At 56.7% G+C, this 13,055-nt stretch overlaps 1 protein-coding gene across 14 annotated transcripts in view; it reads left to right on the top strand.

The window, feature by feature from the left end:
- Nucleotides 1–13,055, top strand: part of SYNGAP1 (synaptic Ras GTPase activating protein 1) — a 67,477-nt gene that overhangs the window by 14,899 nt on the left and 39,523 nt on the right. For 7 of the 14 annotated variants that reach the window (XR_008447446.1, XR_008447447.1, XM_054051997.1 and 4 more), the window contains 4 exons: nucleotides 6,103–6,122; nucleotides 6,325–6,478; nucleotides 6,554–6,652; nucleotides 9,504–10,058. Coding sequence is in view for 12 of the 14 variants with exons in the window: in XM_054051997.1 (XP_053907972.1) it covers nucleotides 6,103–6,122; nucleotides 6,325–6,478; nucleotides 6,554–6,652; nucleotides 9,504–10,058 (828 nt within the window). In the remaining 2 variants the exon portion in view is untranslated. The remainder of the gene's footprint in view (nucleotides 1–6,102; nucleotides 6,123–6,324; nucleotides 6,479–6,553; nucleotides 6,653–9,503; nucleotides 10,059–13,055) is intronic. The other 7 variants (XM_054052007.1, XM_054052006.1, XM_054051998.1 and 4 more) reach the window with 1 other exon arrangement.

Here is a 13,055-nt window from a genome sequence, read left to right as displayed (position 1 = left end):
AGAGGGGACAGCGAGGGGACAGCGAGGGGAGGGAGAGGGGACAGCGAGGGGACAGCGAGGGGACAGCGAGGAGAGGGAGAGGGGACAGCGAGGGGACAGCGAGGGGAGGGAGAGGGGAGGGAGAGGGGACAGCGAGGGGAGGGAGAGGGGACAGCGAGGGGACAGCGAGGGGAGGGAGAGGGGACAGCGAGGGGAGGGAGAGGGGACAGCGAGGGGACAGCGAGGGGAGGGAGAGGGGACAGCGAGGGGACATCGAGAGGATGGAGAGGGGACATCGAGGGGACATCGAGAGGATGGAGAGGGGACAGCGAGGGGACAGCGAGGGGATGGAGAGAGGACAGTGAGGGGATGGAGAGAGGACAGCGAGGGGATGGAGAGGGGACATCGAGGGGACATCGAGAGGATGGAGAGGGGACAGCGAGGGGACAGCGAGGGGAGGGAGAGGGGGCAGCGAGGGGACATCGAGGGGAGGGAGAGGGGGCATTAATGAGATGGAGAGGGGACATTGAGGGGACATTACTGAAATGGAGAGGGGACATCGAGAGGATGGAGAGGGGACAGTGAGGGGATGGAGAGGGGACATTGAGGGGACATCGAGAGGATGGAGAGAGGACAGTGAGGGGACATTGAGGGGATGAAGAGGGGACATTGAGGGGACATCGAGAGGATGGAGAGAGGACAGTGAGGGGACATTGAGGGGATGAAGAGGGGACATTGAGGGGACATCGAGAGGATGGAGAGAGGACAGTGAGGGGACATTGAGGGGATGAAGAGGGGACATCGAGGGGACATCGAGAGGATGGAGAGAGGACAGTGAGGGGACATCAAGTGGATGGATAGGGGACATCGAGGGGACATCAAGAGGATGGAGAGAGGACAGTGAGGGGACATCAAGAGGATGGAGAGGGGACATCGAGGGGACATTAAGGAGATGGAGAGGGGATGGAGAGGGGACATTGAGGGGACATTAAGGAGATGGAGAGGGGACATCGAGGGGATATCAAGAGGATGGAGAAGGGACATCGAGGGGACATTAAGAGGATGGAGAGGGGACATCAAGGGGACATCGAGAGGATGGAGAGAGGACAGTGAGGGGACATCAAGTGGATGGATAGGGGACATCGAGGGGACATTAAGGAGATGGAGAGGGGACATTGAGGGGATGGAGAGGGGACAGCGAGGGGACGTTAAGGAGATGGAGAGGGGACAGTGAGGGGACATTGAGGGGATGGAGAGGGGACAGTGAGGGGAGGGAGAGGGGACGGAGAGGGGACATCGAGGGGACGTTAAGGAGATGGAGAGGGGACAGTGAGGGGACATCGAGAGGATGGAGAGGGGACATCGAGGGGACATCAAGGAGATGGAGAGGGGACAATGGGGGGATGGAGAGGGGACAGTGAGGAGACGGATAGGGGACATCGAGCGGAGGAAGAGGAGACAGTGAAGGGACATTAAGGGGATGGAGAGGGGACATCGAGGGAAGGGAGTGGGGACAGCGTGGGGACATCGAGGGGATGAGGTCGGGGCACAGTGGAGGCACCGTTGTGCGCTGGGGGAGAGGTGGTGGACGTCGGTGACGTGGGGACAGCGTCGGCCAAGTGGCACCAGGATGGGCTTGGGGACAATCCCAAGGTGGCACTGGGTCACGTGTGGGGACTTTGATGTTCAGGTGACACCAGGGTGGGCGTGGGGACAACCCTGTCCGGATGACACCAGGGGGGACACAGCAGTGGCCCTTCTCTTTGGGTGTCACCAAGGATGGGGTTGGGGACAGTCCTGGGTGGCCCTGAGATGGGTTTGGGGCAGAGGTGTCGTCCCCCGGACACCTTGGGGACACCTTGGGGACAGAGTGGCCGGGCCACCAGCCCGGTGTCACCATCACCGTCACCACCCATGGGGACAGACCCTGTCCTCGGTGTCCCCCGGGATGTCCCTCGGCCCCAAAGGTGTCCTTTGTCCCCAGAGATGGGGTCTCCTGTCCCCAAGGGGTGTCCCTTGGGGTGTCCTTTGTCCCTTGGGGTGTACCTTTGTCCCCAGGGGTGTCCCTTGGGGTGTCCTTTGTCCCTTGGGGTGTCCTTTGTCCCCAGGGGTGTCCCTTGGGGTGTCCTTTGTCCCTTGGGGTGTCTCTTTGTCCCCAGGGGTGTCCCTTGGGGTGTCCTTTGTCCCTTGGGGTGTCCCTTGTCCCCTTGAGGTGTCCCCTGGGGTGTCCCCAGGGATGTCCCTTGTGCCTTGGGGCGTCCCTTGGGGTGTCTCTTTGTCCCCTGGGGTGTCCCTTGGGGTGTCCTTTGTCCCCAGGGGTGTCCCTTGGGGTGTCCTTTGTCCTTTGGGGTGTCCTTTGTCCCCAGGGGTGTCCCTTGGGGTGTCCTTTGTCCCTTGGGGTGTCCTTTGTCCCTTGGGGTGTCCCTTGGGGTGTCCTTTGTCCCCTTGGGGTGTCCCCAGGGGTGTCCCTTGGGGTGTCCTTTGTCCCCTTGGGGTGTCCGTTGTCCCCAGGGATGTCCCTTGGGGTGTCCTTTGTTCCTTGGGGTGTCCTTTGTCCCCTTGGGGTGTCCCTTTGTCCCCAGGGGTGTCCCTTGGGGTGTCCTTTGTCCCTTGGGGTGTCTCTTTGTCCCCAGGGGTGTCCCTTGGGGTGTCCTTTGTCCCTTGGGGTGTCCCTTGTGCCTTGGGGTGTCCCTTGGAGTGTCTCTTTGTCCCTTGGGGTGTCCTTTGTCCCTTGGGGTGTCCCTTGGGGTGTCCTTTGTCCCCTTGGGGTGTCCCCAGGGGTGTCCCTTGGGGTGTCCTTTGTCCCCTTGGGGTGTCCGTTGTCCCCAGGGATGTCCCTTGGGGTGTCCTTTGTTCCTTGGGGTGTCCTTTGTCCCCTTGGGGTGTCCCTTTGTCCCTTGGGGTGTCCCTTTGTCCCCAGGGGTGTCCCTTGGGGTGTCCTTTGTCCCTTGGTGTGTCCTTTGTCCCCTGGGGTATCCTTTGTCCCCTGGGGTGTCCCTTGAGGTGTCCTTTGTCCCTTGGGGTGTCCCTTGTCCCCAGGGGTGTCCCTTGGGGTGTCCTTTGTCCCTTGAGGTGTCCTTTGTCCCTTGGGGTGTCCCTTGTCCCCAGGGGTGTCCCTTGGGGTGTCCTTTGTCCCTTGGGGTGTCCCTTGAGGTGTCCCTTGGGGTGTCCTTTGTCCCCTTGGGGTGTCCCCAGGGGTGTCCCTTTGTCCCCAGGGGTGTCCCTTGGGGTGTCCTTTGTCCCCAGGGATGTCCCTTGGGGTGTCCTTTGTCCCTTGAGGTGCCCTTTGTCCCTTGGGGTGTCCCTTTGTCCCCTTGGGGTGTCCCTTGGGGTGTCCTTTGTCCCCAGGGGTGTCTCTTGGGGTGTCCCTTGTCCCCAGGGGTGTCCCTTGGGGTGTCCTTTGTCCCCAGGGGTGTCTCTTGGGGTGTCCCTTGGGGTGTCCCCAGGGGTGTCCCCAGGGGTGTCCCTTGGGGTGTCCTTTGTCCCCTTGGGGTGTCCTTTGTCCCCAGGAATGGGGGTTCCTGCCTTTGGGGGGGGTTATTTTTAGCCCTGCCACCCCCTCGGACGGGGTGCGGGTGACAAAGTGCCGGTGACGGCGTTGGGGACAGCGTTGGGGACACAGTGGGGACGATGCTTACGCAGCTCCAGCGATAAAAATAGCGCCCGGAGGCGGTTTCGCTGCGGCAGCGCCCGAAGAGGGGGGAAAGGGGGGGGGGAGCCCTCTTTGGGGGGGCAAAAGTCGGGGTGCGCCTGGATTTTGGGGGGCAAAGGTCTGAATCCATGTGTTTTAGGGGGCAAAAGTCGGGGTCCCCCTGTTTTGGGGGGGCAATAGTCGGGGTCCCCCTGTTTTTGGGGGGCAATAGTCTGGGTACCCCTGTTTTGGGGGGCAAAAGTCAGGGTCTCCCGGTTTTGGGGGGGACAAAAGTCGGGGTCCCCCTGTTTTTGGGGGGGCAAAAGTCGGGGTCCCCCTGTTTTGGGGGGCAAAGGTCTGAATCCACCCGTTTTGGGGGGGCAATAGTCGGGGTACCCCTGTTTTTGGGGGGGCAAAGGTCTGAATCCACGTGTTTTGGGGGGCAAAAGTCAGGGTCCCCCTGTTTTGGGGGGGAAAAAGTCGGGGTACCCCTGTTTTGGGGGGGCAAATGACTGAATCCACCTGTTTTGGGGGGGCAAAAGTCGGGGTCCCCCTGTTTTTGGGGGGGCAAAGGTCTGAATCCATGTGTTTTGGAGGAGCAAAAGTTGGGGTCCCCCTGTTTTTGGGGGGGCAAATGTCTGAATCCACGTGTTTTGGAGGAGCAAAAGTTGGGGTCCCCCTGTTTTGGGGGGGCAATAGTCGGGGTCCCCCTGTTTTTTTGGGGGGGCAAAAGTCAGGGTCTCCCGGTTTTTGGGGGGGCAAAAGTCAGGGTCCCCCTGTTTTGGGGCAAAGGTCTGAATCCACCTATTTTTGGGGGGGCAAAAGTCAGGGTCCCCCTGTTTTTGCATCTGGTTTTGGGGGGCAAATGTCGGAATCCACGTGTTTTGGGGGGCAAAAGTCAGGGTACCCCTGTTTTGGGGGGGCAAAAGTCTGAACCCACCCGTTTTGGGGGGGAAAAAGTCGGGGTCCCCCTGTTTTTGGGGGGCAAAAGTCAGGATTCTCCTGGTTTTGGGGGGGGCACATACGTGGTCCCCCTATTTGTGAGGGAGCAGATATTGGGGTCCCCTTGACTTGAGGGGGACCGATATTGGGGTCCCCCTGGTTTGGGGGTGTTTGGATGTCTGGGTCCCCCCCCCTTGTTTTGGGGGGGGGCAGATACTGAGGTCCCCCTATTTGGGGAGGGGCAGATAATGGGGTCCCCTTATTTTGGGGGGGCAGATAATGGGGTCCCCCTTTTTTGGGGGGACTCATATACTGTTTTGGGGGGACGGATTTTGGGGTCCCCCTATTTGTGGGGGCAGATACTGAGGTCCCCCTATTTGGAGGGGGAGGGCAGATATTGGGGTCCCCCTGTTTGAAGGGGCAGATATTGGGGTCCCCCATTTGGTGGGATGGGCCCGATCCTGGGATCCCCCTTATTTTTTGTGGGGGGGGCCCCGATCCTGGGATCCCCCTTATTTTTTGGGGGGGGGGCAATCCTGGGATCCCCCTATTTTGGGGGGGCCCGATCCTGGGATCCCCCTTATTTTTTGGGGGCCCGATCCTGGGATCCATCTATTTTTGGGGGGGCCTGATCCTGTGATCCCCCATTTGGGGGGGGCCCGATCCTGGGATCCCCCTTATTTTGAGGGGGGGCAATCCTGGGATCCCCTTATTTTGGGGGGTCCTATCCTGGGATCCCCCTTATTTTTTAGGGGGCCCAATCCTGGGATCCCCCTATTTCTTTGGGGGGGCCCGATCCTGGGACCCCCCTTACTTTTTGGGGGGGGTCCTATCCTGGGACCCCCCTTATTTTTTTGGGGGGGCCCAATCCTGGGATCCCACTATTTCTTTGGGGGGGCCCGATCCTGGGACCCCCCTTATTTTTTAGGGGGCCCAATCCTGGGATCCCCCTATTTTTTTGGGGGTCCTATCCTGGGACCCCCCTTATTTTTTAGGGGGCCCAATCCTGGGATCCCCCTATTTTTTGGGGGGGGCCCGATCCTGGGACCCCCCCTTATTTTTTAGGGGGCCCGATCCTGGGATCCCCCTTACTTTTTGGGGGGGTCCTATCCTGGGATCCCCCTTATTTTTTAGGGGGCCCAATCCTGGGATCCCCCTATTTTTTAGGGGGCCCAATCCTGGGATCCCCCTTATTTTTTAGGGGGCCCAATCCTGGGATCCCCCTATTTTTTTGGGGGGGCCCAATCCTGGGACCCCCCTTATTTTTTAGGGGGCCCAATCCTGGGACCCCCCTTATTTTTTTGGGGGGGCCCAATCCTGGAATCCCTTTCTTTTTGGCGTCGCTGCCCTTCAGTTTTGGGGGGGGGGGATCTCCCCATGTCCCCCATGTGGTGGTCTCCGGGGGGGGGGTGTGTGGATATTGATATTGGGGTGTAGTGGTGGTGGTGGGGGGGGGGTCTCTCTCTCCCCTGATTGCCCCCCCCCCCCCCTTTTGCCCCCCCTGACTCTCTCTCTCTCTGTCCGTCGCGGCGCCGCGGACGCGTCCCCAGGTCCCGCGCGGAGGCCCCAGGTACCCCCAAACCCCCCCCAGATGCCACCACCACCACCACCACCACCCCAACAACTCGCATGGCACCACCACCACCTTCTCCTTGGGCACCACCACCTCCCCTCCCACCCCCCAACTTCCAAACCCCCCCTTCCCCCCAAAATTCCACCCCACCCCCCAACCACCAACCCCCTCCCCGAGCGTTCCCCCCCCCCCTCCGCAGGGCGCGGCTGATGCAGAGCTTCAAGGAGTCGCACTCGCATGAGTCCCTCCTGAGTCCCAGCAGCGCGGCCGAAGCGTTGGAGCTCAACTTGGATGAGGACTCCATCATCAAAGCGGTCCACAGCAGTATTTTGGGCCAAGAGTTCTGCTTCGAGGTACGGTTTCCACCTTCCCGTCGTCCACGCGGACGTTGTTATGGAGTTCCGTCACCCGTTGACCGTCGCCCGTAGGTGACCACGGCCTCGGGGACCAAGTGCTTCGCTTGTCGCTCGGCTGCCGAGAGGGATAAATGGATCGAGAACCTGCAGAGGGCGGTGAAGCCCAACAAGGTGAGGAGGAGGAGGTCGTGGTGGGGGTGGTCAATCGTTGGAGGAGGTCAACTGATGGAGGGGAGGTCAACTGGGATGGATGGAGGGGGTCAATCGTTGGAGGAGGTCAACTGGGGTGGATGGAGGTGGTCAGTCATTGGAGGAGGTCAACTGGGATGGGTGGAGGTGGTCAACTTGGAGAGATGGAGGTGGTCAATCATTGGGGGAGGTCAACTGGGGTGGATGATGGTGGTCAACTTGGAGAGATGGAGGTGGTCAGTCATTGGGGGAGGTCAACTGGGGTGGATGATGGTGGTCAACTTGGAGAGATGGAGGGGGTCAATCGTTGGAGGAGGTCAACTGATGGAGGGGAGGTCATCTGGGGTGGATGGAGGTGGTCAACATGGAGAGATGGAGGTGGTCAATCATTGGGGGAGGTCAACTGATGGAGAGGAGGTCAACTGGGATGGATGGAGATGGTCAACTTGGAGAGATGGAGGTGGTCAATCGTTGGAGGAGGTCAACTGATGGAGGGGAGGTCAACTGGGGTGGATGGAGGTGGTGAACTTGGAGAGATGGAGGTGGTCAGTCATTGGGGGAGGTCAACTGATGGAGGGGAGGTCAACTGGGATGGATGGAGGTGGTCAACTTGGAGAGATGGAGGGGGTCAGTCATTGGGGGAGGTCAACTGGGATGGATGACAGTGGTCAACTTGGAGAGATGGAGGTGGTCAATCATTGGGGGAGGTCAACTGGGGTGGATGGAGGTGGTCAACTTGGAGAGATGGAGGTGGTCAATCATTGGGGGAGGTCAACTGGGGTGGATGGAGGTGGTCAACTTGGAGAGATGGAGGTGGTCAATCATTGGGGGAGGTCAACTGGGGTGGATGGAGGTGGTCAACTTGGAGAGATGGAGGTGGTCAATCATTGGAGGAGGTCAACTGATGGAGGGGAGGTCAACTGGGATGGATGGAGGTGGTCAACTTGGAGAGATGGAGGGGGTCAGTCATTGGGGGAGGTCAACTGATGGATGTGGTGAACAGGTGGGGATGGGGCTGATCAGCTGATAGGGGTGGGGAGGGTCAAGTGTTCGAGATGGGGAGGGTTGGTCAACTGGTGAGGATGGAGAGGGTCAACTGAGTTATATGGAGAGGGTCAACTGGTCGAGATGGAGAAGGTCAACTGGTTGATATCTGAAGGATCAACTGGTAGAGGTGGAGAGAGTCAACTGAGTTATATGGAGAGAGTCAACTGGTAGTGATAGAGAAGGTCAACGGGTAAAGATGGAGAGAGTCAACTGAGTTATATGGAGAGAGTCAACTGGTAGTGATAGAGAAGGTCAACGGGTAAAGATGGAGAGAGTCAACTGAGTTATATGGAGAGGGTCAACTGGTAGAGATGGAGAGAGTCAACTAAGAGATATGGAGAGGATCAACAGGTAAAGATGGAGAAGGTCAACTGGTTGATATGGAGAGAGTCACCTGAGTTGTATGGAGAGGGTCAACTGGTAGTGATGGAGAAGGTCAATGGGTAAAGATGGAGAAGGTCAACGGGTAAAGATGGAGAGAGTCAACTGAGTTATATGGAGAGAGTCAACTGGTAGTGATGGAGAAGGTCAACGGGTAAAGATGGAGAAGGTCAACTGGTCAAGATGGAGAGAGTCAGCTGGTAGTGATGGAGAAGGTCAACTGGTAGATATCTGAAGGATCAACTGGTAGATATGGGGAGAGTCAACTGGTAGAGGAGAAGAGGGTCAACTGAGTTATATGGAGAGGGTCAACTGGTAGTGATGGAGAGAATCAACTAAGAGATATGGAGAGGGTCAACAGGTAAAGATGGAGAAGGTCAACTGGTAGTGATGGAGAGAGTCAACTGAGTTATATGGAGAGGATCAACTGATTTATATGGAGAGGATCAACTGGTAGAGATGGAGAAGGTCAACTGAGTTATATGGAGAGGGTCAACTGGTAGAGATGGAGAGAATCAACTAAGAGATATGGAGAGGGTCAACAGGTAAAGATGGAGAAGGTCAACTGGTTGAGATGGAGAGAGTCAACTGAGTTATATGGAGAGGATCAACTGGTAGTGATAGAGAAGGTCAATGGGTAAAGATGGAGAAGGTCAACTGGTCAAGATGGAGAGAGTCAACTGGTAGAGATGGAGAGAGTCAACTGGTAGATATCTGAAGGATCAACTGGTAGATATGGGGAGAGTCAACTGGTAGAGGAGGAGAGGGTCAACTGAGTTATATGGAGAGGTTCAACTGGTAGAGATGGAGAAGGTCAACGGGTAAAGATGGAGAAGGTCAACTGGTCAAGATGGAGAGAGTCAACTGGTCGAGATGTAGAGAGTCAACTAAGAGAGATGGAGAGGGTCAACTGGTAGATGTGGAGAAGGTCACCTGGTAGATATGGAGAGGGTCAACTGAGTTATATGGAGAGAGTCAACTGGTAGAGATGGAGAGGGTCAACTGGTAAAGATGCAGAAGGTCAACTGGTAGAGATGGAGAGAGTCAACTGAGTTATATGGAGAGAGTCAACTGGTAGAGGTGGAGAGGGTCAACGGGTAAAGCTGGAGAAGGTCAAGTGGTTGAGATGGAGAGAGTCAACTGAGTTATATGGAGAGAGTCAACTAAGAGATATGGAGAGGGTCAACTGGTAGATATCGGAAGGGTCAACTGGTGGAGATGGAGAGAGTCAACTGAGTTATATGGAGAGGGTCAACTGGTTGAGATGGAGAAGGTCAACTGGTTGAGATGGAGAGAGTCAAGCGGTGAGGCCGGAGAAGCTCAACCGACGCAGCTAAAGAAGGTCACGAAGGACACCCCATTGCCCTTCCCCATCGCTCCCCCTTCCCTTCCCCCCTCCGTGCAGGACAACAGCCGCCGTGTGGACAACGTCCTGAAGCTGTGGGTGATCGAAGCGCGCGACCTTCCCCCCAAGAAGCGCTACTACTGCGAGCTGTGCCTGGACGACATGCTCTACGCCCGCACCACCAGCAAAGCCCGGACCGACAACGTCTTCTGGGGAGAACACTTCGAATTCAACAACCTCCCGTCCGTCCGCACCATCCGCCTCCACCTCTACAAGGACACGGATAAGAAACGGAAGAAAGACAAAAGCAATTACGTGGGGATGGTGAGCATTCCCATCGCCAGCGTCACCGGAAGGCATTTTGCCGAGCAGTGGTATCCTCTGAGTCAACCGAGCGGCAGTAAGAGCAAAGCCGGGTGTCCGGCGCTGCGGGTGAAGAGCCGTTTCCAAACGATGAGTATTTTGCCGATGGAGCTCTACAAGGAATTTGCGGAATACGTGACGAATAATTATCGGATGCTCTGCGCCGTCCTGGAACCCGTCCTGAGCGTCAAAAGCAAAGAGGAGGTGGCGTGCGCGTTGGTGCACATCCTGCAGAGCACCGGGAAGGCCAAGGTGGGAATGGAGGGGGGAAACAGGGAGAGAGGGAGGGGTGAGGGATGGATGAGGGGTGAGGGATGGAGGGATGGATGAGGGGTGAGGGATGGAGGGATGGATTGAGGATGGATGGATGGAAAGAGAGTGGAGAGCAAAGAGGGCGTTGGTGCACATCCTGCAGAGCACCGGGAAGGCCAAGGTGGGAATGGAGGGGGGGAACGCGGGGAGAGGGAGGGAGGAGGGATGGATGAGGGGTGAGGGATGGAGGGATGAAGAATGGATAGAGGAGGGATGGATGGAAAGACAATGGTTAAAGGATGGATGAGGGATGGATGGATGGATGAGGGATGGATGATGGGTGGATTGAGGATGGATGGAAGGAGGAAAGGAGGATGGATTGAAGGAAGATGGATGGATGGATGGATGGATGGAGGGATGGATGGATGGATGGATGGATGGATGGAGGAGGGATGGAGAGTGGAGAGCAAAGAGGAGGTGGCGTGCGCGTTGGTGCACATCCTGCAGAGCACCGGGAAGGCCAAGGTGGGAATGGAGGGGGGAAAACGCGGAGAGAGGGAGGGGTGAGGGATGGATGAGGGATGAGGGATGGATGGGTGGATGGAGGATGGATGGATGGATGGAGGAGGGATGGATGGAAAGAGAATGGTTAAAGAAAGGATGGATGGATGGATGGAAAGAGAGTGAAGAGCAAAGAGGGCGTTGGTGCCCATCCTGCAGAGCACCGGGAAGGCCAAGGTGGGAATGGAGGGGGGAAACGGGGAGAGGGAGGGATGAGGGATGGATGAGGGATGAGGGATGGAGGGATGAAGAATGGATGGATGGAGGAGGGATGGATGGAAAGACGATGGTTAAAGAAAGGATGGATGGAAGGATGGATGGATGAGGGATGGGTGGATGATGGGTGGATTGAGGATGGATGGAAGGAGGAAAGGAGGATGGATTGAAGGAAGATGGATGGATGGATGAGGAATGGATAGAGGAGGGATGGATGGAAAGAGAATGGTTAAAGGATGGATGGAGGGATGGATGGATGGATTGAGGATGGATGGATGGAAAGAGAGTGGAGAGCAAAGAGGAGGTGGTCTGCGCGTTGGTGCACATCCTGCAGAGCACCGGGAAGGCCAAGGTGGGAATGGAGGGGGGGAACAGGGAGAGAGGGAGGGGTGAGGGATGGATGGAGGGATGAGGGATAGAGAAGGGATGGATAGAAGAGGGATGGATGGAAAGACGATGGTTAAAGAAAGGATGGATTGAAGGATGGATGAGGGATGGATGATGGGTGGATTGAGGATGAATGGAAGGAGGAAAGGAGGATGGATTGAAGGAAGATGGATGGATGGATGAGGAATGGATAGAGGAGGGATGGATGGAAAGAGAATGGTTAAAGGATGGATGGATGGATGGATGGATGGATGGATGGATGGATGAGGGATGGATGATGGGTGGATTGAGGATGGATGGAAGGAGGAAAGGAGGATGGATTGAAGGAAGATGGATGGATGGATGATGGATGGATAGAGGAGGGATGGATGGAAAGAGAATGGTTAAAGGATGGATGGAGGGATGGATGGATGGATGGAAAGAGAGTGGAGAGCAAAGAGGAGGTGGTCTGTGCGTTGGTGCCCATCCTGCAGAGCACCGGGAAGGCCAAGGTGGGAATGGAGGGGGAGAACAGGGAGAGAGGGAGGGGTGAGGGATGGATGAGGGATGAGGGATGGATGAAGAATGGATGGATAGAGGAGGGATGGATGGAAAGACAATGGTTAAAGAAAGGATGGATGGATGGATGGATGGATGGATGAGGGATGGATGGATGATGGGTGGATTGAGGATGGATGGAAGGAGGAAAGGAGGATGGATTGAAGGAAGATGGATGGATGGATGATGGATGAATAGAGGAGGGATGGATGGAAAGAGAATGGTTAAAGAAAGGATGGATGGATGGATGGAGGATGGATGGATGGAAAGAGAGTGGAGAGCAAAGAGGAGGTGGTCTGTGCGTTGGTGCCCATCCTGCAGAGCACCGGGAAGGCCAAGGTGGGAATGGAGGGGGGGAACAGGGAGAGGGAGGCGTGAGGGATGGATGAGGGATGAGGGATGGATGAGGGGTGAGGGATGGATGAGGGGTGAGGGATGGATGGAGGGATGGATGGATTGAGGATGGTTGGGTGGATGAGGGATGGATAGAAGAGGGATGGATGGAAAGACAATTGTTAAAGAAAGCATGGATGGATGAGAGATGGATGATGGGTGGATTGAGGATGGATGGAAGGAGGAAAGGAGGATGGATTGAAGGAAGATGGATGGATGGATGGATGAGGAATGGATAGAGGAGGGATGGATGGAAAGAGAATGGTTAAAGAAAGGATGGATGGATGGATGGAAGGAGGAAAGGAGCATGAATGGAAGGAAGATGGATGGATGGATGAGGGATGGATGGAGGGAGGGATTGAGGATGGATGGATAGATGATGGAAGAAAGAATGGATTGCAGGAAGGTGGATGGATGAGGGATGGATGGATGAGGGATGGTTGGAAAGATGATGGCTAATGGATGGATGGATGGAGGAGGGATGGATGAATGGAGGGATGGAGGGATGGATGGAGGAAAGGAGGATGGATGGAAGGAAGTTGGATGGATGGAGGAAAGGAGGATGGATGGATGGGTAGAAGAAAGATGGACGGATGGATGGATGATGGAGGAATGATGGAGTGATGGGTGGAGAAGGAAGGAAGGAAGGAAGGAGGATGGATGGATGGATGGATGGATGGATGGATGATAGACGGATGATGGCTGGAGCAGGATGGACAGACGGGTGGGAGTCGGGTCGAAGCCAAAGAGAGGACACCTGGAAGGTTGGCGAGAGGATTGGGTGGAGGATCGGAGGGGTGAAGGAGAGCCCCACGGAGGGTGGATGGATGGATGGATGGATGGATGGACGGATGGAGAGAAGGAGGAAGGATGGAGAAGGGCAAGAGAACAGATGGAGAATGG

Source organism: Cuculus canorus, chromosome 31 (assembly GCF_017976375.1).
Source record: "Cuculus canorus isolate bCucCan1 chromosome 31, bCucCan1.pri, whole genome shotgun sequence".
NCBI classification, from domain to species: Eukaryota; Metazoa; Chordata; class Aves; order Cuculiformes; family Cuculidae; genus Cuculus; species Cuculus canorus.
This window is presented reverse-complemented; position numbering and strand designations above follow the sequence as displayed.